General features: G+C 55.5%; 1 protein-coding gene across 1 annotated transcript; it reads right to left on the reverse strand.

Moving 5' to 3' along the window:
• On the reverse strand, positions 1-27,168 carry RPH3A (rabphilin 3A). The gene is made up of 19 exons (XM_026060340.1): positions 27,092-27,168; positions 26,988-27,002; positions 24,241-24,384; positions 18,169-18,298; positions 17,862-17,948; positions 17,267-17,414; positions 14,627-14,767; positions 11,551-11,625; positions 11,387-11,434; positions 11,088-11,303; positions 9,621-9,700; positions 7,839-7,913; positions 5,730-5,839; positions 4,956-5,082; positions 4,152-4,208; positions 3,750-3,901; positions 1,483-1,564; positions 515-611; positions 1-131 (listed from the first exon to the last, which is right to left on the reverse strand). Exons 1-19 carry the CDS (start codon positions 27,166-27,168, stop codon positions 1-3), a joined length of 1,992 nt encoding a protein of 663 aa, XP_025916125.1.

Consider the following 27,168-nt stretch of genomic DNA (forward strand, 5'->3'; position numbering starts at 1 on the left):
TTAATCACTGGCAACGTGGTTCTCATTTTGGAGGGTGTGCCAGCGTTCAATCTTCTTGTCCTTGTTCTTCAAACATTCATACCAGTGTTTCAAGCGTTCACCCTTAGCCGTAATGCCAAGCTGACAACCACCTGGAAGAAAGGAAAGAGGCAGAAGATCATATTCAGAGATGATGCTGATGTTCCAGTAAACAATCTCCATGTGGACAGGCCCAAACTTGCAGCGCTTCTCTCTTCCCAACCCCAATTTAAAATCTCATGGCAGCAACTAGAGCTGCTCTGTCCACACAGGAGACTCTCTGGGATGATGGGAAAGGGGCAGTGTGGTGGGTCCCTGCGCTGGGTCATCCATCTGATGGCCTGACACAAGCTCCCAGCCAGCCTGCAGATTCCCACTTCAAAGTTCAGCCTGGAGTTGTTCTTCACAGCGCAGGTGACTTATTTATCCTTCCCATACGACTAGCGCTGTGTATGGCACCTAAAACACATCCCAGAGCATAGAGACTTTCACTCACCAATGTAATCATTAGATTTTCCAATGTCGTAATCCCAGACAGATATGTCCAGTGACTTCTTGGCCAGATCACTGTGTTTTATATCATAGAAGAACTCCTGCAAAAAGGAGAGAACTCATGTCACCCCAAGGATTTCAGCTTTCAAGAAAGACAGAAGGAAAATTCTGCCTTAAGGAACTGCAGATATTCTCTCTGCACAGCCTGAATTCAAAATCAAATAAGAGGATATTTCAAATACACTAATGAAGAGCAAATGCTGTTCTCCTGTAGTACCTCTTCTCCCAGTGTACCTCACAAACACATAAGCCAAGTTGACTCCTTATATCTAACTTAGCATTTGGCAAGTATCCTGTCAAGGCAGCATCTAAATCACAAAGCCTCTAAATACAGTCCTTCCCATTTTAAAGATGCAAGAAGAGCCTGCCAAGAGTTTCCCATAGGGTTGACTGCTGAAGCCAGTTTGGTCTTTGAACATGGCACACCTGAAAGGCAGGACAGCAGCAGGACAGTGGAGTTGGGATGTGGGGATTTCAGTTCAGGGAGTCGCGTCCCCGGGGCCAAGCCACAGGACCCCTTCCAGGTGCTCACTCAGACCACACCACATTATTTAAGGTTACGCACAATTTGCAATACAGTCAGCAGAGAGGTTTCAGTGTGTACCTGTACTACCTGCTAATGAATTGCTGAGATCTGTCAAGGCAGATAATGATTTACTGAGATCAGCTGAGCATGAATATTTCCCCCTTATGCAGGAGACAAGGCCAAAAATGAGAACTGTTCAATTAGGCTGCCCTTGCAGGCTTTCACTAACACCCTTCTCATTTGTTTCTAAAATATTCCTGAACACAGAAGGTGGAAAGGAGCCTGAGAGAGTGACCAAACCTTGGTGAGCTTGTCTTCACCTTCATTCACACAATTTAATAATAGTTAGGTTGATTTAATAATATATAAATTAGATCCATCCTTACCTCATTAAACTCAGGATTCAATGTTTTCTTTTTAATCTGTGTCTTATGCTTGGCCTTTTTTCCCATGTCAGGTTTCAGCCAACTGGGGGCAACAGAAAACAGCTCAAAACTCAAGTGAAAGAACAGCGTGAGCTTGTAAGCTAAAAAAAAAAATGTGAGCTTTTGAACTGGAAAAAAACAACTGAAGATATTTAAGGAAAAGAAATGGGTTAGCCAGTCTTCCCACCTTCTAAAATTATCTAAAATGAATGTAAAGTGAGTAAAATCCCAAATACTCTTTTTTTTTTTTCCCCCCAGGTTGCTAGACTACACATGGGAAACCATAAAGACCTGCTTTACACTGAACGCTGACCTCAGCAGAAACACTTCTGTGGGGAGAATGTCTCTTGCTCAGAGCAACCAGGTAATGTTTAGAAACTAGAAAGCAGAGAGCCTGCCGTCCAGGGCCTTGGCCTCCGTTTCTGTTGTATGGCACCTGCACGCTTACATTTCCTTTCAAAAAGCACATTGGTCCCAAGTTTTTGTTTGTTTGTTTGTTTTCTCCAAAGCCATGCTCATGTAAAAGAAATGGTTAAAGGATTTTTACAGATCAAAAGGGTAAAGTTGAACTATGAACTATGCATTTAGCTCAAAAGCAACTACATCGGCACTACTGAGGCCAGCAGCGTGGAGTAACTGAAATAGTCAGGAAACAGAAAATTAGCAGAGAGGTTAGTTGTCAATACACAAGGGCAAGCCACGTTTCTGAACACCGAGCCTTGGCTGCTGGAAAATTCAACCAAGAATGTGTGAACACATACAGAGATGGAGAGATTTTTGAAAAAAATGCTAAAAATAGTCCATTAGCCTTTAACAAAGTGCAGATTAGCATGCTGAACCAAGGTGTTTTCACTTAGAAAATATGGAAAAAATTAGTGGCTCCTGCTTTGCAGTCTGGCTGCAGACCCAGAACTAACTTGTACAGTTGGCCTTAATTAGATCCTTGTTGGAAGCTGATTTAAAAATGGAAAACCAGCATTTTCTATCTGTGGGAAAGGAATATATTAAAAAAAAAAAAAGAGACTATGGTGGAAAACCACTCAGTTCCACTCAACAGCAAAAAGACGTGCAAAAACTAGCAACAAGAGTGTTATTGGACTTTTAGGAAGAAAAAAGTTTTCTTCTGAAAACGAAGAGAAAACAGCAAAGAAAACCCATCTGCAGCCACCATGTACTGCAGCTGTAATCTGGAATGAYTGCAGGGTCCTGTATGTATTGCAGTTTATGAGCTTCAAGTTAAAATGTCCTCAATCCGCTGTGTTCTCATGAGCCATTTGAACAAGTGTTCCTCTGCCTGTCGCCTGAAACAGCCTTTGCAACTCTCAACCCCTGGCAGGAGAGTTATTGTTCAAGGAGACGAGCTCCATGCTGCAGCAAGGCGCTGCCATCACGAAGCGCCGCAAACCCTGGTGTCTGCATCAGTGAAGCTGATTTGTTTGCAGCAGAGAGTGCAGACTGGATCCTGCTAGCTGCAGACTGGACAGCAGGTTGCCTGGGAGCCTGGCGCTGTCCTCCAGCCAGCGGAGTGACTGCATCGCACCAAGCGGGGTTTGATGGAGCTGTCTGGGGGCTCAGATTTTTCCCTCTCCAAAGCTGTCACTCGGGGAAGTCAGTCCTGGCATTGGCATGCCTTTGGCACAGGTACCACAAAACCCCCCCCACACTGCCTGTCAGTCTGTCTGGTTATTGTCACAGCAGTGACCACAGAGTAACTGATAGGGACAGGCACCTTTTACATTTTTAAGCAGTCAGCATGGGTGGCAACTTTGCTCTATCAGCAGAAAGCTAGCGCAAGCTGTATGCACTGCGGCTGGGCCGAGCCCCACAGCRCGGGAGGCAGCTCACTACTGTAAACCAGGGCTGGCTGGTTCAGCCCCTCCACCAGCATGCTGAAGACATTGCTTGAGCCTACAGACACAGCAGCGTGGGTTGGCGCGCTTGTGAATATACAGGGAAGAGATGCATGTAAGGCCTGAGTTTGTCTCACCTAACCTTAGCCACTGCACAGAGTCTGAGGCAGGAGCCTCATCATCTCAGACAGATGCCACCAGAGGGCAACTCATTTCTCCATGCTGAGGACTCAGATCTTACATCCTGGGAAATGCTTCCCTCTCTTGTGAGATTTTGGAAGGAGGTTTCAGTAATAGTGCGTCAGCTTATGCCTAAGGATAGCGGGTGACTCCATGACCACGAGTTACGACATCAAGTCATTCCCAGCTTTCACTTACAGTTTAACAAAAGGGTCCGAGTATCCATTGGCATCCATTGCTGCTAAATGAACACAGCGTACAATGCCTACGATCAAGCCGCCCTGCTGGGTGCTGTACATGAGGGACACAAGGATCTTCCCACGCTCTTCCACATCCCCGCCACGATCTACCTGCAAGAGGAAGCAAAAGGAGGTGTCAGGATATGKGCCCTAAGTGTGGGTGCCCAGGAGTACAGCTCCGGAAATATAGCAGCAACAGCCGGTGATCTCTGCAGAGCAGGCAAGAGGAAACAGTACAAGGAAAACTTGCAACAGACCTGCAGAACCTCCGTGAGGGCACAAAGAGGGGTTCATACATGAGAGATCATTGGCCTAACATGCAGAAAGCATGTTACACTCTGAGGACATCACAGCCTCTTACCTCCTCTTCATACAGTGCCATCCCACGAGATGAGCCGGTCGTTCCAGCACGCTTCATCTTGGGTTAGGAAGAGAACAGAGAGACTTCCATAAGTAACTGCAGCTGAGAGAAGCATTGCCCTATGGCAAAAACACTCCTGCATGGACATTGGGAGCCCTGCTAAACTCCTTCACTGACCTCAGGAGTGGAAGGGTGCTCAGATCGAGATTCTTTTACTCTGATAACTTCTACTTCAGCAGACTTAGCACATCACCCAGAGCACCAGGGAGCAAAGCACAGACAGGCAACAAACTGTCCTCTTCTCTAGAGCAACATAAATCAGCATAGGCTGGCAAATGTCAGAAGATTTTCAGCCACCACAGAGATCCCCAAAGGGTTGAGTCACTTTCTGAAATGAGCTCTTCACATTAACTATTAATCGCTCTAAATTCAAGAAGGTCATGTTCTTCCATTTGCTTTTTCTAATCTAGGATACTTCTCCAAGAGCAAAGTTCTGCCTTTTGTTTCTGTCACTGGATCCAAGGGACTGCTGACCTCCTTGTTTCAGATTCACACCATTTTGACTGAGACTAGAAACAGGTCCCTGGATTCCGACCACATGCCTGTCTCTTGGCCTTAATATGTCGCATCAGCCCAGACCCTGAGACGTGGGTGGGAGTCCAACTCTCAAAGATGTCAATGAAAGTTAGGCATGGAGATGTCTTGGATTGTACCAGTTTCAAACTCACCACTAGATCCCTCACATGCCACTTGTTAGCAATCTCAGAACTAAAGGTAATAGAAAAGAGTTTCTTAGAAACTCACTGGTATTACTCTCTCCAAACAGATGTTGAAGTTCTTTTTCTGATTGGGTTTCAGTTTTTTCAAGGAAACTCTAGTTTCTCCAATAAACTCATTGTGGCCAAATTTGTCTTCATCACACACAGAGATCCTGAAGGGAACAAGAAAGAGAGAGTGAACATCAAACAGGCTGGAGCAACACCTGATTTTGGAGCACGTAAGCATCCACATAGAAAACACTCCTACAAGATCGCTGCTCAGGGGGGTGGACAAAGCAAAATAACATCTAAGTCTCCGGGCATCTGGCTCTCCTCTAAGCAAAGCCATTCAGAAAACAGCATTTCTAGTTTGCTATAAAAATCAACGTTTTGATATTTCCTAGAGAAAGGAAATGCTGAACATTTTTAGAAACATCTAAATATTTTGCTGGGATACTGTCAAATCGCAGGTACAGAAATACACATATATGGGATATATAAATCTACATACTGATAAGAATAATAGTAACACCAATAATTTGATATTAAGTGAGAGGGTCAAAATTACTTTCCTTTTCCTTTTTAAAAGAACTAATAAAATCGACATATTCACGTGAAGGATTTTGACCCAAAATTCTGCACTTTCAGATGCTCTGTCAAAAACCTGCACTTTGCTGCCAGTGCCCTCTTCCAGTGTTTGCGAGGAAGACTGGCTTGAAATGCTCTGCACTGAGAGCTGAAATTTTCTCCTGCGCAGAGGACACACACAGCTCCTGTCCCACCTCAACACACTGTGGGATACCACATCTCCTCTACTTGCCTGAGTGTTTTCCTTTGCATGTCCTCATCTGTGATGCCATGATACACCAGGGTCTCGTTCCACACAGGGTTACGGGTATTGCGCAGAGTCTTTGTTCTCAACTTATTTGACTGTTGCATTAAAATAAAACACAATATAATTACACACAGTGGCCTGGATTTATCCCCATCTAAATTTAGGCTTCTGACAGAGAAGTATAAATCAGAAGCTCCATCACTTTTGGCTCACTACAAAACAGCATGGGAAAGAGAGGTGATTTGACTGGGGATTATCTTAGAAAGGCTACTGTCCCCAGAGACATCTATTTCACACTCCCAGGAGGATTCTGCAAGATTTCACTGCTATCTGCTAATGTCATCGTATCAGTGAGGTATGAACACTAGGCGAGTATCCAGGGGGACAAGGTAGACCTTTAAACAAACCCAGGGGACTCAGCTGCCTGCAGTGGCCAGGAGCCTTAGCCTTCTGGCTTTTTTGACTGTCTGGGGTCTACTCACCCAAAGAGACTTGAACAAGAGAGAACTTAATCTATTTTTAATAAATTAGTTGCATTCAGACTAAAATGTCACCTAAGATTCAAAGTCTTTTTTAGACTTTGATCTGACTGTGTTTGCTTGTGCTTCCCACCAGAGGTACAACCCACAGTACCGGGGCAGGCTGAGCAGAGCTTGACTAATGGCCCTTGTGGCCTAAACAGCCAGTGAAGCAAGACTTCTGGGTGACTCTATCACTTACTCATATGTCTTTTATGAACATCCCTTTTTTTTTTTTTTTTTTGGGGGGGGGGGGTAGACAAACAGAAGAACAATAGAAATCAAAGCAGTTCCCAAGATCTTGACTTCTTGATTTACCCTGTATGAGACAAGGTGACCAAAAAGTCTCCGCGTACAAAGTAAACCAGTAAATCTCAATTCAATGATTTTAATATCCATTTCCCTCATTTTGCACTTGCTTCCTCTGAGCAAAACTCAGCTATAGGAGAGAGCTTTGCATCCCCAGAGCAAAAGGACAGCATTCCTTAGGCACTGGGCCGGCAGTGTTCATTTCTCCCTAAAAGATTTCTCCACTGAGTTTAATTTAGCTGGGTTGGGGAGTGAAATTTATAAAGCTTTCTTTGATGAAGGGAAAAAAAAAAGCAGAGTTTACTCACTTAATGGGTATTTTTTTACAGCTCTAATTAGAACATGCTGCAGTTTCAAAGTAAACTGACTTTCAAACTCCAGTAATAATTAGRTTTTGTGTCAGATGTTTTGCAATGCATTAACAATGTCACCTTTTCTGAAGTTCCTCTGTACTCACTAACTAGATTCCTGTCTTTCAAGATGAACTGTGCCACGTTCATTTCTTCACCATGCCTGTGTGACACTGTGGCACACCAAGAATCACAGGACAGTCAGAAAAGACTCTTATACCATCATAAAGGGCACTGAATTKAACTTCTGTGCTCTGTATTCACCTGCCTCCACTTCATATCCCTCCCAAATGAAGCTGATACGGTATCTTTACAGATAGATCTACAGAAAAAGACTTACTCTTTCAATGAGACAAGTCATGAAGCACATATTTATCCTGTACATGCTGCTAAATAGTTGTAGGAGGCAAACTGGCCCATCTGTACCCGATTTCCAGAGAAAAGCAGAATAATTTGCTTTGTTCACCTCAGATGAACTACTGTAGCTTGGGCACTTTAAGTGTCTAGTGTACGTGAAAGTGTCTCCAAGCATTATCTCTTTTCAGAGATACCATGAAGGCTGTCTGCTATTAAACTTTCAAACAATTTTYCCATATGTAAAATATCAGCACTGAGCAACTGCACAGAGAAGTCAAGGGGAGAAAGTCTAGTGCAAGCTGCTGAATAGGCCAGACCTGCTCTCTTCGTACTGCCCTGCATTCCTCCCTATCCTCCCACACAAGTGCGATTTCCACCACCCCCTACCCATACAAACTCACACTAGACACAGCACTCCAGGCGAACTGAGATTCCCAAAGCTCTTCAGTGATCTTCTCCCAACTCTCCATTAATTTCTGGGCATCTCAGAGGCCTTTCAGAAACCTCTGTCCCGTTTTCAGACCTACTGTCAAATGCATCCAYGTCAGGCAAAGAATTACCTTACTGGCTCCAGGCAAGAGGTGTAGTTTTACATAGGGATCAGCCAGGCCATTTGAGTCCATTGGTTTTAAGCCCTAAAAGGTAATAAAGGAAACACTGGATATGAATCATCTTTAAGCAGAGCCAGGGGAGAGGGAAAACCTATCCACTGGTTACTATAAAACGACTTACAGAAAATGTGTTTTGAAAGCAAAAAGCCTTGTTCTACTCCCTGAATAAGTGTGAGTGCCAAGATGCCTCTGAAAAAAAATCAAACCAGCTCTAGAAAAAGTAACCCAGAACAGTCCTTTCTATGCCAGACTTGTCCACATTCTCCAGAAGTCATATGGGACCCCACAAGAGGAGTCACCCTCAGTGGGCAGACCCTGAGCAGTGCAAACACCTCCAAGATGCAAACATCTGCACACCATGCCACGTGAGAGGGCCAGCCTTGCAGGCGAGCTCCCCCAAAACACCTCAGAGCAGAGCATTTCAGACATGCCTGGGGCAGCGCTCTAGAGAAGCAGCCCAAAGGAGCTCTTCCAAAGGCAGTTAAGAGACGGGACCTCACCAGGGTTATTTAGCCTATGAAAGAAATTGGGGATAGGAGGAGAAAGACACACTACAGCCTTTCCACAGCAGACTGCTGCAAAGCTGAAGAGAATCCTTTGTTCTCCATGTCCAGGGTAAACAGGACAAGGCATCGTGCCAGAGGGACAGCATCCCCATCACTGGAGGAGGCCTTTCAGAAGTGGTCAGTCAATAACTGCGAGCAGTGGAGAGGGCAGAGATGAGCCTCCAGCAGGCAACAGGCTCTCTGACCTCCTGCAGCTCTACCAGCACATCTGTGACTCTGCAAAGCAGAGAGACTGTGCAGAGAATAGCAGCTGTAGCTTGCTCTTTTTTCCCTTTGTGCTCCATACAAAAGCCAGGTAGGTCATGAGAATCATTGCAGCAGATCCCTGGAATTTTAGTGCCAAAGTCCTAACCCACTCTGCAGGTGGTAGATGCTGGCTCTGTACTAATGCCCGCTGCAGGTAGATAGAAGAGATAAAGTTAACAACAACAATGATTTGCAGAGGAGCTTAAGCAACTGTTAGGGCTATGGTTACTATAATCCACCCTTCGCATCAGGGCAGACATCATCTTGGCAGCCCCACAAGACAGTTGTGGGGAGTCAGTTATGCCTCAGCACACTGGTGGGTAAATTATAGCATACAGAGGGTCTCCACTGCACTGCTGTCTGGAGCAGAGACCTGCCAGCCCAAGCACAGACTGTCTCAGGCAGGGGCCAAACACATAGTGGCAGTGCCTGACACGTGGCATCTCTGAAGCCAGCTCAGGCTCTGATGCCAGCAATAACCATCTTCTCCCATGTGTGTGTGGCCTGAAAGAGTAAGGAATTCTAGCACTTTTTAGATCCATTTATCCATTAAGCCTCCACAACCTGTAAGGGCACAAAACGGAGATTTCAGCAAGGTCGCCTGCAACCAATCAATCCCAGTTTTTTTGAGAACTGCAGAGAATGGGCCCTTCCGGCACCCGGTGATTAGAGGAATACAGACCATTCCTCACTGTTAGCAATACTGAGCTGGGTCTCCCAGCAGAGCAGCCTCTGCAAGCAGCCACTCTGCTGTCAATCCTATTGTGCTTGGGGAGCTGGGAACCACATAAGATTTAGGACTGTAAAAGCAAAGGAAAGAGAGGGACTATCTAGCAGATAGTCATACGTGTGCAGGGTGACAAGACACTTCTCTGTGCAGCGGGCAGAAAAGCATCTTCTCCCCAAAGCATGCACTTACTTTGGCTCTGATGAGCGTGCAATGCAGAGAGCTGTTTTCCTGGTCATATAGTAGGCTGAACTCCAGTGCTCCCAATGTAGCTAATGATGGAGAGGAGACAGAGAAGATGATATAACTTTATTAAAATCCCAGCCAATATCTGTTTAATCAGCCCTGATTAGTAATAATTAGAAAGATTTGCTGTTCAAATTTAAAAGGCATTTAAAGCATGCGAGACTGTACTGGCATCAGCTAAACTGCCACACATAAATCTAGCCAAATTCATAAGCTCTGGTCATCAAAGCATTAAAAACGTAGACCTGCCCAGGATACAGGAAGGGCAGCTTGTGGCTTTTTGGCTGACTTTAATACTCAGCAGGCAAAGAAAGATGCAACAGTACAAACAAAACCTTCCGTGGCTGTAGCTCAGGGAGGCAGCACAGCCCCACACTCGGTACCACCTTGCAAACGTGTATCAGCTCTGGTGGACAACATCTCCCAAGGCTCCAAGGGATCAGCACTTGGATCAAGTTTTGAGCTGTTGGAAACCAGCTCACACTTGTCTTTGCGTGCTCATCAGAAAAGGATGAAAGGGATGAACAGTTAATGCGGAACCTCAGCTAAGTACATTCGCTCCTATTCGAGCAAGATCTCTGCACCCTCTTCTGTCTTTGAACAGCTCTTCCCTTCCTCGGTAAAAACAGGCTGGAAATGCAAAGCACTACTTTTTCCATGGACGCTCAGCCTCGCTCAGCTAACCCACTCGTTAGGGGAGTGAATGAATGAGCCAAACCATCACGCCTTTTATAGAGATGGATCCGGGGGCCTTTCTTGGCAGCTAAGGATGCTTTGAGGGGGAAATGCAACCACCCTTGGAAACCTTCTGAAATGGGAAGGTCGTGTTAGCACACAGCCCAAAACAGCATGCGTCAGAGCTGAATAATTGGGTGCAAAACCGACTGAAGACGCGATCCTGCAAGCTGCGCGGGGCGGGGAACGGGCACGGAGGAGGCTGCAAGACCCAGCCCGCACGCTGCTTCCCGCTCCCGCGCGCCGAGGCCGCCGGCGGCTCCGCCGTGCCGACCCCCAGCGCTCGAGGGTTAAAGACCCCACTCGGCCTTCGCGTTCCTTCCTCAGCGCTGAATCGTTCAAAGCAGCAGAGGCTGCGTTTTTGGGGAGGGTTTGCTGTTTCCGCTTAGTGGAAAGCGGTCACAAAACAGCCCAATCCTCTCCCAGTTACTTATTTACCAGGCGTTAAAACCACTTGAGGAACTCGAAGGAGCCGGAGGACCAACACCGCAGTCATTTACTTGGGAAGGAGAGCGTTTTGGGTGTAAAATATTGAGGAAAGAGCAACCCCCGCAAGACACTCCTTGCTGGAAACCCACAACCTTACGCTTCGAGTCACGGTCCCACAGCCACYGCCTTGCCCCAAAAACCGGGGTTTACGCCAAGAAAAGGCATGGGGAGCGGGTCCGCAGTACGTACTGCCTTCGTCGGAGTCGTAGCTGTTGGCGTCCTCCTCCTCCTCCTCCTCCGGGGGCGGCTGCCGCAGTGGGAAGGCCGGGGGCTGCCGCAGCGGTGGCGGCGGCCTCTCCTCCCGGGCGGGCGTCCCGGCGTAGCCCCCTCCTCGCTCGTCCCTGGCGGCAGCAGCAGCGGCGGCGGCAGCGCGGGTCGGCTCCGGGGGTGCCGGCGGCGGGCTCGCTGCGGGAGACCCCCCCCCAGTCAGAGCGCAGCCCGCTCGGCTCCCCCCGGCCCCTCGCGCCCGCCCGGCCGCCATTTCGTACCTTGTCTCTCGGGGAACCGTGCGGCCGCCGCGGGGCCCGGCCTTCCCACTGCTGCCGCCGCTGGAGCTGGGGGACAGAGGCGGCGTTAGCGGGGCGGCCGCCGTCATTCCTCCCCTCACGCGCCCCGGGGAGCGACGCCATGCCGGGGCGCCGCGGCTGCCTACCTGGGGGTGCCGCCGGGCCGGGGGCGGCCGGCGGGGGCGGCCGGGGCGCTTGGACGGAGTTGGTCCGCCGCACGCCTGCGAGGAGAAGGGAGGCTCAGCGCCAGGAGGCCCCGCGGCCGGGAGAGCAGCTTCAAGGGAGACGGCAGCGTGCGGAGCCGCCATCGCCCCCCCTGAGCCCAGCACGGCCCTGGGGCAGCGCGGGAGTTAAACGCCATGCCGGAAAAAAAACCCCAATCCTCCACCCCGACGACGGCCCCTCGCTGCCTTTGACGGAGGAGGCCCAAGCTGGACGCTCCGGAGCCAGCGGCAGGCCGGCTCCCGCTGCCGCTTCCCGACGGAGAGGGCATCGGCCAACGGGCGGCCACTCAGCCCCTGCCTGCTTTGGGGTCCCTGCGCGCTTTGGGGGCCAGCAAGGCACAGAGAGGGTCCGGCGCGGGCTCCGGCGGCGGCCGTTTCGCTAGGGGGAGGCCTTGCTGCGCCGATCTGGCTGCAAAAGAGCCCAAAACCTCCCTGTGCTGYGGATAAAAGGGACAAACGCCGAGCCGGCGCTGACGAAACGAGCTGGCAGGCRAGCAGCAGGAGCGGGCAGCGCTGCCGTCCGCCGGGACGCGGATGCTCCTCTCCCGCCCGACCGAGCCCGCGGCGCAGGTCACCTCTACCGATGCACAGCGGCCTCGACGAGCTGGCTGGGGGCTCTGAGGCACGTAGGATGCTTTCAGCTGCCAGACACCTGCTGCCAGGCGCCGTCACGTGCGCGATCCGGCAGCAGCACCGACCCGGAGCCTAATTCGGGCTGGCAGCCCCTGCGTCCGCGCTATTCTCGGCCGCGCCGTGCAGATCGTCCCTGCTCCCTCTGCACGACGCAGCCCTCAGCCATCCTCGTCCCCCTCGCCAGGACACGGGAGCTAAAGCCAAGCGAGCGCAACGCAAGCAATGACCACTGTCCCTGCTCCCAGCACCGTCCCTGAGCAGCACCCAAGCGATTCAGTCTCTCTCTCTGTTTTTCCTTTCCTATTTTCAACCCCCAGGTGGCATGCAAGGAAAATTCAGGATTGACGCCCCTTCCCTCCTTATATCAGGTTGGAGCAACCACTCGTGTTGGTGGCATTTCTCCTCCCCAGCTGGCTGCACGTGTCCGCACAGCATCCCTCCTCAGAGAGGCATTTGAACACATGCCTGGACACAAGCACATGCTTAAGGTCTGTGGCGCTTCTTTACATCAGGATGGATTTAAGCAGCCRTTTAAAGCAAGGCCATGCTGAAATCCGCCTGCAAACCTGCCTCAGCATCCCCAGGACAATTTACACAATATTCCCCCAGCCTCAGGTGTGTGTGCACGTGTCGAGGCAAGGACAGGGCACGGATGCATCCTCCAAGGCACCACCTCCCTGGCCTCCTGCCTAAAAATAGCAATGTCTGGAGCAGGCCCGTGACCCTGAGAGCACGGGCATATCGCACCTCTCGGTTGAGGCACGCCAGGAGCATCCACGCAGCCCCTGCCGGAGCTATGCTACGGCTCCATAACCCATCAGGCTTGCCGGCATCCGAAGCTGCAGCCTGGAGCAAAGCTTGGACAAACACCGGGTCGAGCTCCATGTCCGTGCAACCTTCCGCGCGCTTGCCAGCCCCAGCTCCCGGCAGCTCTCACTGCAATCCCCACCGCCTGCAGGAAGGGTTCGGAGTCATCCAAATGGCAAAACGCGGACTCCCGCCAGCAGAAACCAGGGCAGCACAAAACGCCTCTCTCTAACTATTCTGCAATTAAAAATTCCTTTCTTACTCAAGGAATTAAAGAGGACTTGGACATTTTCCAGACGCTTTTAGCTTTACCAAATAAATTTGCAAGCTCAGCTGCTAGATGAAAAGAAGTCTCTGAAACTGCCTTTCGACTTACAGAAGCACCTAGGGAGGATTCGGGCCTTGACAAGCACTGGCATATGCTGTCAGTCATCCGCTCGTATCATAACAATTTACAATAGCTCGGAGCACATTAAATTTTCATGAAATGAGAAACGACACCGAGCGGCATCAACAGCCGGGCCTCGGAGAGCGGAGCGCCGAGCTTGCTGCCGGAGGGGGCTGGCCCACGCGTGCTCATTAAGCAGGGCCTTGCTGGGCACATGCCCGCCTCAGCACACGAGGAGGTGGCATGACGGCGTGAAAAATGCCTTGGCTTACGGTCCTGACTCTGTTACATCTCATTTCTGTTTAAAATTAGCCTAGTAAAGTAGCTGAGCCCCCTCCGCTCTTCACCTGGAGCTCTCACATCGCACGCAGGGCTTTTCAATTTAATGCCCTTTTAGGGGCCGTAATAGTCCCCCTTGCAGAGGGGAGCACAGCGTGTGCAGCAGGGGCCTGCCCTCCTCCCCGGAGCAGAATAAGTTATTTGCCACCAAAGACCTTGAAGCCTATTGCAATCTACCGCCGAGCGGAGAACAGACCTAGCTGTCTCCATCCCAAGACGCAGGCTCAGCCGCATCCCGTTCCGGGAGCAAGCATCTCTCCAAACCCTTCACGGACAAGACTGCAAAATGCCTCCGCTTCGGGGCTGCGATTCGGGGCACATCTGTGCCCAAAGCTCAGAGGAGGGGATGCGAGGGGGCTTGCAGGCAAGAACCCCCTTGCTTTGAGCACAAACCCGGAGCTCCCCTCCCCAGCCATCCCCCCGCCTTGGGGACCGGGACCTCCCTCCAACACGTCCCCTGGATCCCTCGAGCATCCCGGGATCCTCCCTTCCAGAAATCCTGCCAAGCAGCTGCTCGCAGCTCACACGCAACAGCAGGTGACCCGCCGGAAAAGCCGGCGCCGGGACTCTGCAACGTGCGGTTGCCCGGGGTCCCTCCGCGTCGCGCTGCGAGCACACACCAGCCCGGCGCGACGGCTGCCGGCTTCGCGCCCCCCCGCTCTCCCCTTCCCCGCTGCGGCGGCTCCGGAGGACGGCCGGCCGCGCCAGCCTCCCCCTCGTGCCGCCTGACTCCTCTTGCAGGAGGAGGCGCCGGGAGCGTCGGCAGCCGGGCCAATGCCGGGAGGGGAGACGCCGGCTGGGAACACGAGTGCTGCCCGGCGCGGCTCTCACCGGGGCTCCTGCCGACGCCGCTCTCGGCGGAGTAGTCACGGCTCTCGGCGTCACCGCCCGCGTGCTCGCTGCCGCACGGTCCCGTCCGGGCCTCGGCCAGCTTGCGGCCAGGCGCCGCGTGGCTGCCCCGGGCAGCGGCGCCTGCCATCGGCTCGGTGCCTGCAGGGAGAGAGAGCAATAAAACAGCAGTGAGGTTCGCTCCCCTCGCACCGCCCGCCCGCTCACGCGCCCCAAAACCGGCCACGAGAAGAGCAGCTTGGATGCGGTCTGGCCTTGGTGCAACCGGGAGGAGGAGGAGGAGGAGGAAGCTTTGCAGCATCACATGTTTCAAGCCATTCGGCACACGTGGGGCAGCACCTCGCCAGGCAGAGGAACGTCTCTGCCCCATCGAGCCCGTGTACCACGATCTGCAAAGCCAAAGGGAAGCCGAGAGCACTAGCACAACAGCACCGGGGAAATGCAAGGACAGAGGCATCAGCAAGCTGCTCCGCGGCACTCAGACCCACCCGGAGTTACAACTGCGCAGGCCCCAGGACAGGGGCCTCGTATTTTCTTTGTCCCTATCATCTTCCATTTATTAGTGAGACGACTATGACAGCTGCCTCTGTCTCTCGTTTGCATCCATCTCGCGCTGGCAGTCCGAACGGATAAATCATGGCCACACACACGAGGATGCTGATACCCACTTCTTGTTGATAAATTGCAACCCACAGATGCGATGCGAAAGGTCTCGGCGCTCACCTGGCGCGTGCCAGAGACGGCAGGTATAAATCTTTGCTGTGACATAAATGGGATGTTTATCCTTGACTGAGCTCTCAGGGTCACCGGGCACAAGGAGAAAGCAAAATGCAACAGATTGCGGATGCGGGGGGGGGGGGAGATAAAAATGCCACRGTGCTAAACACGAGGGAGGAGGGGAAACAGGCTTGGAAAACCAGGAGCCCTGTCACTCAGAACAGCGATGTAATAAATAATTTTCCAGGGGAGCCTTAGGAAAATCACTGGCATGTTATGAGCATGCTGATGACCAGGAGGGGCCCCGCGGAGCTGTGATAAACCCTGCCTGGCTCTCAGGCCGGCAGCTTAATAAGAACAGGCTGTTTAAGGGCCGGGAAGCTCAACAGCACAAGCTACCACTGCGTTTAAAGAGAACCTTAATTAAGTGGTTTCCCCAGCTACTGCTGTGTGGGAGGATAACGGCCATCCCCGGGCACAGCGGGGCCGCGAGCTGTCGCAGGGAGCCTGCCCGCGCGCTGCTCCCCTTCGGGTTGGGCTGCCGAAAACCTTCAGGGAGGGATGTGGGCATCTGCGTGGGGAGCGACCCCTCGGCCAGCGGAGAGGCTCGTGGCAGCATCCTGAGCCGCGGGGAAGGACCGGCCCGCGGGTGCTCTCCTGCCCGGCCCCAACACCTGCAGCACCCGCGGCTCCAGGAACGGYCACGAGAGCCCTCCGGGCATCGCGGGCAGTTTGTTTGACAGCTGCATTATAGCTGTCACAACAAATCCTGGGACAAACGAGCGATGGCACGGAGGCGCTCTTCCGGAGCGGCTCTGTCGTTAGCCTGGGGACAAACCTGCTTCTCCTGCCTGCTGCTGCCTCCTCCGCAGAGCCAGCCAGGGGGAAGGGGAGAGGAGGAGGAGGAGGAGGAGGGTTTGCAGCTGCGGGGTCCACAGGGGCACCGGCACGGGGAGTCCCAGGGGTGCAGGCGCTCRTGTGCTACCCACCAACCTCCAGATGTTTCCAGGGAAGGTTCTCTAAGGACTTCCATTAAATGACCCGAAAAATACAGCGAAGAACATGTAAATCAGCACCAGGAAATAACACCCACGGAGGCGATCCTGCTCAGCGCTTTGAATTCCAGCGTTTCAGCTGAGGAGCGCGCAGTAGGCRGGAAAGCCCCAGAATAACCCGCTCCCCGCGCGCTGGGGGACGTCAGCAGGAAGCCGTCCGGCTCCGCAGCCGCCCTCCCGGGAGGCAGCAACGGCAGCAGCCCCTGGAGAAAAGGGGGCTGGGGGGCTCCACGGGTCCCTGGGACTGGGTTAGCCCAGCGGCGCCGCTCTGAGCCCCCACAGCTGTGCCGGAGGAGCCGGCGGCTCCCGACCCTCCACTCCCGGGGTCCGGCCTGTCCGCAGGTGCCGGCAGCAGGGTTGAGGAGCAGCAAGATCTGCAGATCCCACACGCCGCCCCCCTCCCCGCCAGCACCCATCCTCGCACAGGGATTGCGCCAAAAGCAGCCAAGGGGGAAAGGACAGGGAGCAGCATCCGTGCACCGGGGGCTGCGGCGAGCGGGAGGACCCGAGGGGGATGCATGGGYCGGCGCACAGGGCAGGGATCAAACGTCGGTCCTTACCGTCGGAGTCCGGCTTGGCCGGGGGCCCAGCACCTGCCTGGCCTTGGGAGCACGAAGGGAAAGCGACAGGCAGTGAAACGCCAGCCCGCGGGCACGAGCATCGTGCGCCCTGGGTGCACCCTCGCACAAAACCCACCAGCCCTTCGCGGAGGGGCTGCAGCCCACCCCACCACCCCAGGACGCCCTTCGTCCCTGCAAATCGTCGCTGGCAGACCCAGCGCTTCGTCCCCGCTCTGGCTGGCCGGGGGCGGGGGGAGGCGGGAGGMGGTCGGCGCCCCGCGCTCACCTACCTCGGCCGGGCGCGCGGGGCGAGAGCTTGGGCTCCTGGGCGGGGGGCTCCGCCGGGGCGGGCGCCTTGCTCTTGCTGACGGGCATCGGCTGCGGCAGCATTTGCTTGGGCAAACCCTTGAAAAACCAGGCGCCGGAGCGCTTCCACACCTGCGGAGGCGGCAGGCAGCGGGCCGTGGGCGCCGGGCTCGTCGCGGGCGGCTCGCTAACGAAGGCGGGCGCAGAGCCCGGCAGCCGTCACCCCGCCACGGTGCCCCGGGGGCTCGCCGCCCGTCCGGCCAGCGCCCCGCAGCACCAGCGGCGCCTTTTGGGTAAATTAACTCCCCGGCTTTTACRCGCGGCAGCTGACGGGGAGCTACGAGAGCCAGGAGCCTCCTTGCAGCCTCGAGCTTTCTTCTTCAAGAAAAAATGGCGTTTTTATCTTTGTTTAAAGCAAGGAACCGCGTAAGAACCAGGCTTGAATAACTGGGCAAGGTTTAAAGGGTGCGGAGGGGCTGGGGGAGAGCAGGGACATGCAGCCGGGCTCGGAAACGCCCTGCGGCGATCCGGGGCTGGGAAAGCTGCCACCGCGGAGGCGCCGGCGCCGGCGCCACTCACCTCCCGCTGCTCGCTGCAGATCTTGCACAGCCAGATGGAGTGGGGCCGGCTGTTGGTGGTCTCCACGCCGCACTTGGTGCACACGTTCTGCGGACAGAGCACAGCGCCGCGTGGCCGGCCGCTTCCCGGCCTCGGGAGCCGGTCGAACCCCGGCTCTCCCCGCGCGAACAGCAGCGATCGCCCAAACCCCCAGCAAAACCCCCGTTTCGGGCAGAGGGACGCTGCACTCGGCCGCTTCTGCTGCGCCGAGGCGCCGACGGGGACGCGGCGCTCGCGGCCGCGCGTGCAGCCCGCGGGGACGCCTCACCTTTTTGCAGTCCTCGCAGACGACGCTGGCGGAGCCCCGCAGCCCCAGCTGCTCCCCGCAGAGGATGCAGCGGCTGACGCCGTCCCCCGCCACGCTGCGGCGCATGTCCTCCAGGCGGGTCACCAGGCGCCTGGCACGGAGCGAGCGGCGCGGCGTCACGCAGGGCRTCTGCTCCGCGCGAGACCCCGCCGCCGCGGAGCATCCCGCTCCCGCGCTGCCACCCTGCCGCGGTGCCGGTCCCGCGAGCCCAGCCAGGTGGCTTCGCACACCCGCACCAAAACTCGGAGCCGGCGCCTTGGCTGCAAAGCAGTTTTTGGCATCCGTGAAACCACTTTTTTCACCCAGACCTCGTTACAGCCCGCAAAAGATGCGGGAGAAGAAATCTCGGATGGGTTTGGGCGAGAGGACTGAATGAATTAATTGTTTTTCTCATTTTCTAGGAAAAAAGGGCACGTGGTTCACTTTACGGAAATCCCGAGCCCTTTGAGGAGAATGCAAAGAGCCCCCYGGAGAACAAACTACACAAACGCATCTGTTTGCTACCAAGGTGAAAAAAGAAACACAGTTAAGCAACTTCTGAAAGAACAGCGGTAGCAAAAGCAGCTTGCAGAGCCCATCTAGAGGAAGCAGGTTGCTCGCCAAGCCCAGGAGAGCTGGTGGTGAATTATACAGTCAGTTAGCCCAGAATCCTGGCCCTAAAAATAGCACTAGAGTGAAAGGAAAAAAAAAAAAAAAAGCAGCATTATTTATGCTATTCAAAAAGGAAGGAGAAGAAAAGGAAGAAGGGAAAACCAGATAACCACATGGGAGAGAATTTCAGAAAATCTTGCCCGCGGGGCCTTTATCCGCTCCCATTGCAGCGTGACCCAAATCCGGCAAAGCCGCTAACACGGCATGCATTAAAAAAGCAAGACATTTAAAAGACAGTTTCCCACATGCCTTATGACAGCTTCGAATTTATGAAGGCTCTGCTGCCAGCACCTCCCAATGGTTTTATACGAGCCTCCATGCACATAAGGCGAGCGCCGCCACGGCCGCTCCAAACAGAGCGATCCCGAGTCCCAGCCTGAAAACGGGCTTTCCAAAGAAAACGGCGCCTGTTGAGGAATAACGTCCTCCGATGGCGGCGAGGTGCTTTAACGCCGCTCGCCTTTGCTCTTAACCTGGAGGCTGCTTCCGAGTCCCGCTCTCCACGAGGGCGTCATTCCCGCACGCCGCTGCGGCTGCCCCGAGCGCCCAGAGCGAGCTGCACCGCATCAGCGGTGAACATTATTCCAGCTAAACCCAGGAAACCGGCCATTCCCACAGCACTTGGTATTGAAACGAAATTAAATCAACCGCTGCTCCTGGAGAGGTGCGCTAGCTCCCGACCCGGGAACGCAGCCCCAACACCGCCCCATCCATTGCAGGCACCATCCAGACCCGCCTGGCCAGGAGAAACTTCTTTTCCCCCCTCTTTTTTGGCAAAACCCATTATTTTCCTAGCAGCCAAGCACATGTGCAGGTCCGTGCCTTTTGCGTTTTTTCCCCCGTGCTGCAAGAGCTCTGCTCCAAAGCGAGGCAGCTTCCAGTTGGAAATCTGCAAGCCCAAACAAACTTATTATAGAAACTAGAACAAATGGCACAATCAAAGCGGGAAGAAAAAAAAAAAAAACGCCTTTGCATTTCAAGAGCTTCGTTATTTAGCTGCAAAATCTTTCCCAGTCCCTCGTTCGCCACAAGCACCTCCTTAGGCAAGAGCACAGGCTGCTCTGGTGTTTAACCAGGGGAGGATCTTCAGCAAGCCCATACGCGCACCTGCGGCGCCGGCTCGAAACGAAGCGCACGTGCCTAATTACAGTATCTATTCAAGCTAAAGAAAGCCGGTTTTGCTTCCGATTCAAATGCTTTCATGAAAGCAGCGTACGAGGAGGCAAAACTCAAGTCCTGGCGCAAACCCGGCAGAAGGAGCCCACGGCCCCGCGCTGGACACCGGCCTCGGGCCCTGGGAAGCTCCCGGTTAAGAGGATCGCCAGGCACGGGAAGACCGGGTTTCCCGCGGCGAGTTCATTGAGCGACACGTCGCACGTGGGTCGGGGTCCGTGCAAAGGGGCAGCTCCCCCGTCTAATGACGGGGTTTATAGTGTTTAAAAGCAAGATCATCTGGCGTCGCCCCCGTGTCCGGCTGATGCTCCCTGCCGGGTCGCGGAGCCCGGAACTGCCACAGGGCTCCCTTGCTCTCGCGCACTGCTGCCCGGGGGACGGCGGCCTCCTTCCGCCCGTAGCCGGGCGCAGGCTTTCCGCCTTCCCAAGGGCTTTTCCCTCCCTTGCCCCTAGGTGCCACTTGTCCATCCTGCTAGTTTGCATATGAACTAACCATCATACTCCTCACTTCCCACTGCGCGCCTCCGCGTGTGCCCGGCTCCATAAATACACCGGGCTCAGTCCGGAGGAGCCACAGCAAGCGCGACCTGGGAGGAGACCTCGCGGCTGGGCGAGCTCCGGGACCACGCTCCYGCCTTGGGCATCTCCCGCACGCCGCGCTCTCCCGCGCCGGCCGAGAGGATGTTAAACGCATTGCGATGCTCCGGGGAAGCAGCTGGGGCAGCACGTGGGAAAGAATCGGCAGCGCAACCGCGGCACCGTTCCCTCCTGCTTTCGGGCAGCGATAATCCGGAGGGACAGCGAGGGGCTGCTGTTAAGCACCGACAGTCCTGCGGCTCCAGACGGAGCGTCGGGAGAGGCCTGCAGGAGCTGGCTGTGTTTAAACATTCATTGCCACCGTGCAAAAACGGATGGCTGCAGGCGAACCCCGCGGGTTTGAACCGGCGCCAGCGAGGACGTCCAACGCAGTGCGCACCGTAAACCGGGCGGCGGGGAGAAGGACCTGGCCGGCAAGGCAAAGCCTCGCCGCGCCGGCACGGGAACGAGCCCGGGGGGGGATTAAAGCCACAGTTTATACGGAAAACAGAAATTAAAGTAAAACACAAAAGAGGTCAGGAACCGACTCCAGAATTAAGCGATGACTTGCTTCCATGGGGAAATCATGTGCCTTAAAGGTCTGAATATTCAATTAAAGTTAATTTTAATGGTATAAAAAGACAAGGAAAAAAAGCTGAGCTACAGATTTAAAAAAAAAAAAAACATAATTAAAACCAGGATAAAAATTTAGAAGCAACCTTCTTCCTGACCCGCGCACAGGTAACCGAAGGTAAAGCACTGTTTGAGCTTTTGCAGGTCTACTTTCAAAGCCCTCCCTACGGCRGGAAGGCACCTGAGGAGGTCGGGGGGATTCGGGAGCTTTTTAAGGATCCYGCTTCACGCTGGCGCGTCGTTCCAGCTGCTTGCTGCCCCCTGCGCTGCGCTGCAGTCGGTTTGTTATTCTGCAGGTTTGTCCGGGTCTCGGAAACAAGACGGCAGGTTTGGGGAAAAACAGACAAAAAAAATTCCCAAATTCCAGCAGAACGCAAGCTGTCTCCGGCCGGGAATGAACCTCGCAGCTGCCATCGCAGGAGACGCTCCTGCCTGCCGCCAGCAGAGCTGCCCTTCCCGCCCCGCTTTTATTTGCGTGTCGCCTGAACGCGAGGAAGAAAACACGAGACCGCGGTCCCCAGAGCRCGTCTGCGCCGCCGGTCATTCACCGGGGTTAATGACTTAATCCCCCGCGATTTCGGCCATCTGTTGCAGCGTCATCCAGGCGATACCCCATCGAAACGCAGCCCCGCTCGGTAACCGGCGCTTTCCGAGCAGGGGCGAGGGGCTGGGAGAGCCCGATGGGAGGAAGGAGGATGAGCAGAGTCGCCCATGCCTGCGGCTGGATCTGCCCCGGGAGCGCGGCGGGGCGGACGCCGCCTCCGCGGACCCCTTTCCCTGCAGGTTTTGGGACCCTAAAGCGGCCCYGAGGATGTCCCAGTGCCCGGCTGCCACGAAGCCCTTGGAGAAGCCCAGCCCAGGGCGCTCCAGCTGCGTCACTGCTCACGCCGGCTTTCGGCTCCCATTATCCCTTCGGCCTCTCCAGTGACCCAGCAAAAAGGTGAGGAAACCTGGCCCTGTCCTGCAGCGCCGCTAAGCGCCCAGATCACGTCTCCCGCGGGTGTCTGGCCACACCGGTGCCGAAAATAACCCTTCGCTAGATTAACCTGAGCTGCATTCGACACGAAGCCCCGTTGCACAAACATCCTCTCAACAAACATCATCGATCCGCTCCCGCGCCGCGCCGGCCGGCAAAGTCAGCGCCTCACGGGAAGGCTGGGGACGGAGGAGGGAGGGAGCTAAGTCAGGAAGGACTTCAGGGAGCAAGGAGACCCGTCTGCAGCTCACGCCTGCACGGCTGCTCAAGCGTCACCTGCGACGCTCGAACGCATCCACCGCGATTTATGAAGACGACTCCAAAGACGACTTCCAAAGACTCCCCCTTTGGAAGGGGCAGTCGCTTCACGGAAGCTATTCTTTATATTAGCCAAAATCAGTCTTTTAATGGGTCTTCCCTTTTTTTGTTAGGGGAATAGAAAATCCGTGGTGGTCCCAGCAGCCGTGTCCGACCAAGCGATACGGCCGTGACCGATGCATCCCTGAAAGAGGCCACCCTGGCAAACCAGGATGATTTTGTATTACAAGCAGCTACTCTGGATAACATCCGAGGGGCTCCTGAACGGAAAGAAAATATCCACCACCAGAATTCCCTTAAGCGTAATGTGTCACATTTGAGAGCAGGTCTGACCAGGCCGGCAATGAGCAGAGCTGCGCAAACAGCACAGTTTGGAAGCACTTTTTGAGAAGGAAACACCCCGAGTCTCTTTTTGCCCTTCAGTTACTTTACACTGGTTTCTGGGTGCAAGCTGGAAGCGCTGCCCGTGTTAATGCAAATGTCCCCTTGCAGCTTTAGAGCAACCATCGTCCGCTCGGGAGTCGCTCCGAGGCAAAACGAGCAGCGCCTTATCGAGCCCCGCAGCCCTCCCCAAAACACGCTGGGCGCCGCTCACCCCCAGCACCTGGGGACGGGGCTTTGAGGGGACATCGAGCTGCCGGAGCCACCACAGACCCCTTCCGACAGGGAATTTCTGAAAATACGTAAGTAAAACAAGCACTTCCGAGAGGGAAGGGGCTGCAGCTATCGAATGAATCCGCACGCTACGGCTGCAGCACCGCGGGACCGGGCGCCACCAAAGCGCAGCCCGTACTGCAGCACGCCGTTAACCAGCACCTGCATATAACAATATCCTACTGCACGCAGCGATATCCTCGCCGGAGATCCAGCCTTTGCTCTGCGCGCCCCGGCTGACCTGCTGGGGCCTGAGCACATTCCCTGCAGGGAAAAAGCCGCGGCCATCCGAGCCCAGCAGGAATAAAGCGATGCTCTGTAACGAAACCCGGCGCCACGTTTGACAAGCGGGATTACAGAGCTCCCGCAGCTAAACCGTCCCCGGCGGAGCGAGTCCAATACCTAACTACTGTTATTATTACTATTTTCCATGGCACCTTTGCCCAGGCAGGGCAGGAATGCGCTAAAAGCAGATGAGGTCACATCCCGACTCCATGATTCCCCATGCCTCCATCCCGGGCCGGGAGAGCCCGAAGGCAGGGAGCCCTGGGGGCCGCTCCGGCAGTGGAGGGCTCAGCTTTCGGGCCGCAGGAGYGATTAACCGCTGGGACAAGCAGCCGGAGGGAGCGATGGATCTGTCCGTGCTGCTCCCTTTGGCGAGCCGCAGCTCCGCCTGCGCGCCGGGTGCTCGGCCGCGGGGCAGGACAAGCGGCAGCGGCTTCGCTCCACCAAACGAGACGTTACTAATGATCCCTTCTGGCCCGAAACCCCGCGAGCCCGGCGAGGCTAGCGAGCGGCGGCGAGCACGGGTGCATCCCGGCGAGGACGCGCAAGCGCTGCTCTCCGACACCGCGCGGGAACGGCTGCAGCCGCCCTGGCTCAACACGCCACCCCGGAGCAACGGAGCCGCCTCCGCGGAAGCGCCTCGAAACCCGGCCGCATCCTGCCCCCGTTTCCCATCGGAGGCACATGTGGGCCAAAGGCTGCGGCTCGGGGGTTCCTGCGCGGAGCACCAGCCCAGGCCGCGGCACGGTGCCGGGACGTCGCCTTACCCGATGCGCTCCTGCTCCATCTCCTCCATCTTCTCGGCGCGAGCGATCACTCGGTTGATGATCTCCTTCTCCTCATCCGTCAGCTCCTCGTTCTTCCGCTGCCGGTCRGGCTGGCCGCCCCGGACCGCCCATCCCGTGGGGACCCTGCGGATGACAGGTGGCGGTGAGGGGGGGACGGGATGGGACAGGGGACAGGGCCAGAGCCGCCCCGGGCAAGACCGAGACCCCAACGGCAGCAAGAACTAGACCCATCCCAGCAGGAGGGACAGATGCGCAGCTGCAATGGGAGCGCGGTGTTTAGGCTTGGATTGAGCGTGTATGTGTGCATGTGCATGTCCATGTGCATGTCCATGTGCATGTCCATGTGCATGCACACGTGTGCACCTTGGGGGACCACCAGGCACCAAATTCCCAACACCAGGAAAAATCAGTACGTTACCTTGCCGTCCTCCGAGCTCGCTTCTGCCAGGGAGCCTGATTATCCCCGCCTGTGTCAGCAGGGCAGAGGCTCCTAGCTCCGTTTTTCCTGGGTACGGCACCTGCTTTCCCCACTCCGGGGTTCCCTAACCTCTCATGCAAGCACCCAGGGTCTCGGCTCCCGGGGCGAGCATCCTTGCCGCCGCGGTCCCCGGCACGGCAGCCCCGAGTCCTTCGCCGGGGTCTGCACATCCTACGGAGACACGGATACTCATTGGCCTGCCAGGGAGTGGCCAGGAGGAGCCGGAGCGGGACTTTGGAGAAGGTCGCTGGCGTTTGGCGTGAAGCGACGGGCTCCGGCACGGTGCAAACAGCACGGCCCAGAGGCGGCCCGGGGCCGTCGCCTGCCTGGCGTTTCGGCAGCACGCCGCCGGGCCGGGGCGAGCGAGCCTGCAGGYGGGGCGGGAGCAGAGGGGCTCTTCCCGCGCCGACATCCCCGCTGCGGTTGCCGTTCCTCTCCCCGGCGTCGGGGCCGTGGCGACCCGCGTTCATCCCCCGGCTCCGGCCCGCAGCCGTCTCACTTGCAGTTACTGTCTGGTGCTGTCAGCAACGAGGCTGAAACTGGGACCCGTCTGCATCCCTCGTTCCCACCCTGGGAAGCATCCCAGAGGTGCGGAAGCAGCCGTCAATGGGAATGGCCCCGGCACGTCCCCCGCGGCTCGCGCACCCGTCTTGCAGGGCCAGGCGAGCACCCACCTGGCCAGGCTTCGGGTGCTCCAACCGAGCAAAAAAGCAGGAATTTGCCCATTTGCCTCCAAGCTGTTTTGCAATCAAGCATTTCCCCTCCTCCCCGCCGGGATGAGCCTGCCCAGCGCACCGGCCCGTTCCTTGCGCTACCAGGCATAACGAACCAAAAGTTACCCTATATCCCCGATAGCTGCTCCAAGGTCAGTGCCAAGCAGCAGCTTTAAACAAGGCCGGCAACCCGATCCTGCCGCGTGCTGAGCGGCCCAGGCCTCGGCTGAGCCCCGGGCTCGGGACACGCTCCGTCCCCGGGACACGCTCCGTCCCCGTGCGGGCGCTCGCACAGAGGTGCCGCTGCCGCTCCCCCCTCCGCAGGGGCAGCAACATCAGCGGGAAGCCTGAGCAAGCAGCAGCACAGGCGTCTCCAATTCTTAAAAATGAAGATTTCTAAAAAATAATTTGTGCATATTTACATCTTTGCACATGTTAGAYACTGTTAGCGTCTTACACTGAGGCTTCCAGGGAGAGGGAAACAAACAGACCCGCAAATGCAAAACTGCTGCTATTGCAACCAAAAGCACCTTTTTCGGACAAGGAATTTCGGACACGGACCCGTTTCTGTTTGGGGTTTGCTAAGTGGAGGCAAGCAGCTGCCAGAGGCACCAAAGCACAGGCCGGTCACCACCGGCCTAAGGACACGGAGGAACGGGGGATATTGAAGGTTTCGGGATGAGGCAGGACAGCCCAGACCGGGGACACATCTCCCCGGCCGGAGCAGCAAGCACCATCCATAAATCCGTCCYGGGGCCGGGCACGGAGGGACGGACACGTGCCGGGGAAGGATGGGGCTGGCGAAAAGAAATCGCAGCCTCGGCGTGCACGTCGCATGTGCTGCGCGACGGCCGCGGCTTAATTCCCATTTTATAATATTTCCTTAGGGCAGAATTCCTGCCGGGCCGTGCTGCCATCATGCAAAAGGCCACGCGTCTTCCAAATGCCGCCCGCCTGGAGGCGTTTTCGGAAGGTCGCGGTTTTACATTAGCGGGTCCCTCGATTGCAGTTTGCATATCGCAAAAAGTAAATATAGCCGGGGTGAGTGGGTGACGTCTCATTTATAGCCAGGCAAGATTAACACTTGCAAAAGGAAATTTAGAAAAAAAGAGAGMGAGAGGAAGCGAGAGGAACCTGCTTCATACAGAGCAAAGCAATTTCCTTTGCAAAAATTATCATCGTTATTTTCAAGCGAAGCAACCGGCGGCTTTGCTGGCGCTTCCCGCGCCGCTCCTGCCCGTGCAAGGCTGCGCCCGTCCTCAGGGCACCCCAGCCGCGGGGCCGGCGAACGCCGCGGCGGGAGCAGCCACCCTGCCGCAAAGCCACCGGGAAGCCCTGCAGCCTCCCGCGGGGGAAAAGGAGGGAAAAAAAAAGAAAAAAAGAAAAAAAGAAAACCTGAAACTGGTTAAACCCCGAGCGATGCTTCCCGAAAATAACCGCCTTCGTTACACCCAGAGCAAGCTTTTCCCCCGTCTTTCAGGACCGTTAAACGTCACCGGCGACTTTAAAGCCCGGAGCGCGCGCGGGATACTCACGGCTCCTTCTCGCTGCTGGCAGGCGGGAGGAAAGAGAGGGAAGGGAGGTCAGCGAGTGGCGCCGGAGGTCGGCTCCCGGCTCCGGGCCGCCGCGCTCCCCTTACCTGGCGCGCAGGGACATGGCGCGCTCGCTGGGGCACATCCACGGGTCTGCGCCGCCGCCCAGCACCGCGTCGGTCAT

Source organism: Apteryx rowi, unplaced genomic scaffold, assembly GCF_003343035.1.
Source record: "Apteryx rowi isolate R43461 unplaced genomic scaffold, aptRow1 scaffold_168, whole genome shotgun sequence".
Lineage (NCBI taxonomy): Eukaryota > Metazoa > Chordata > Aves > Apterygiformes > Apterygidae > Apteryx > Apteryx rowi.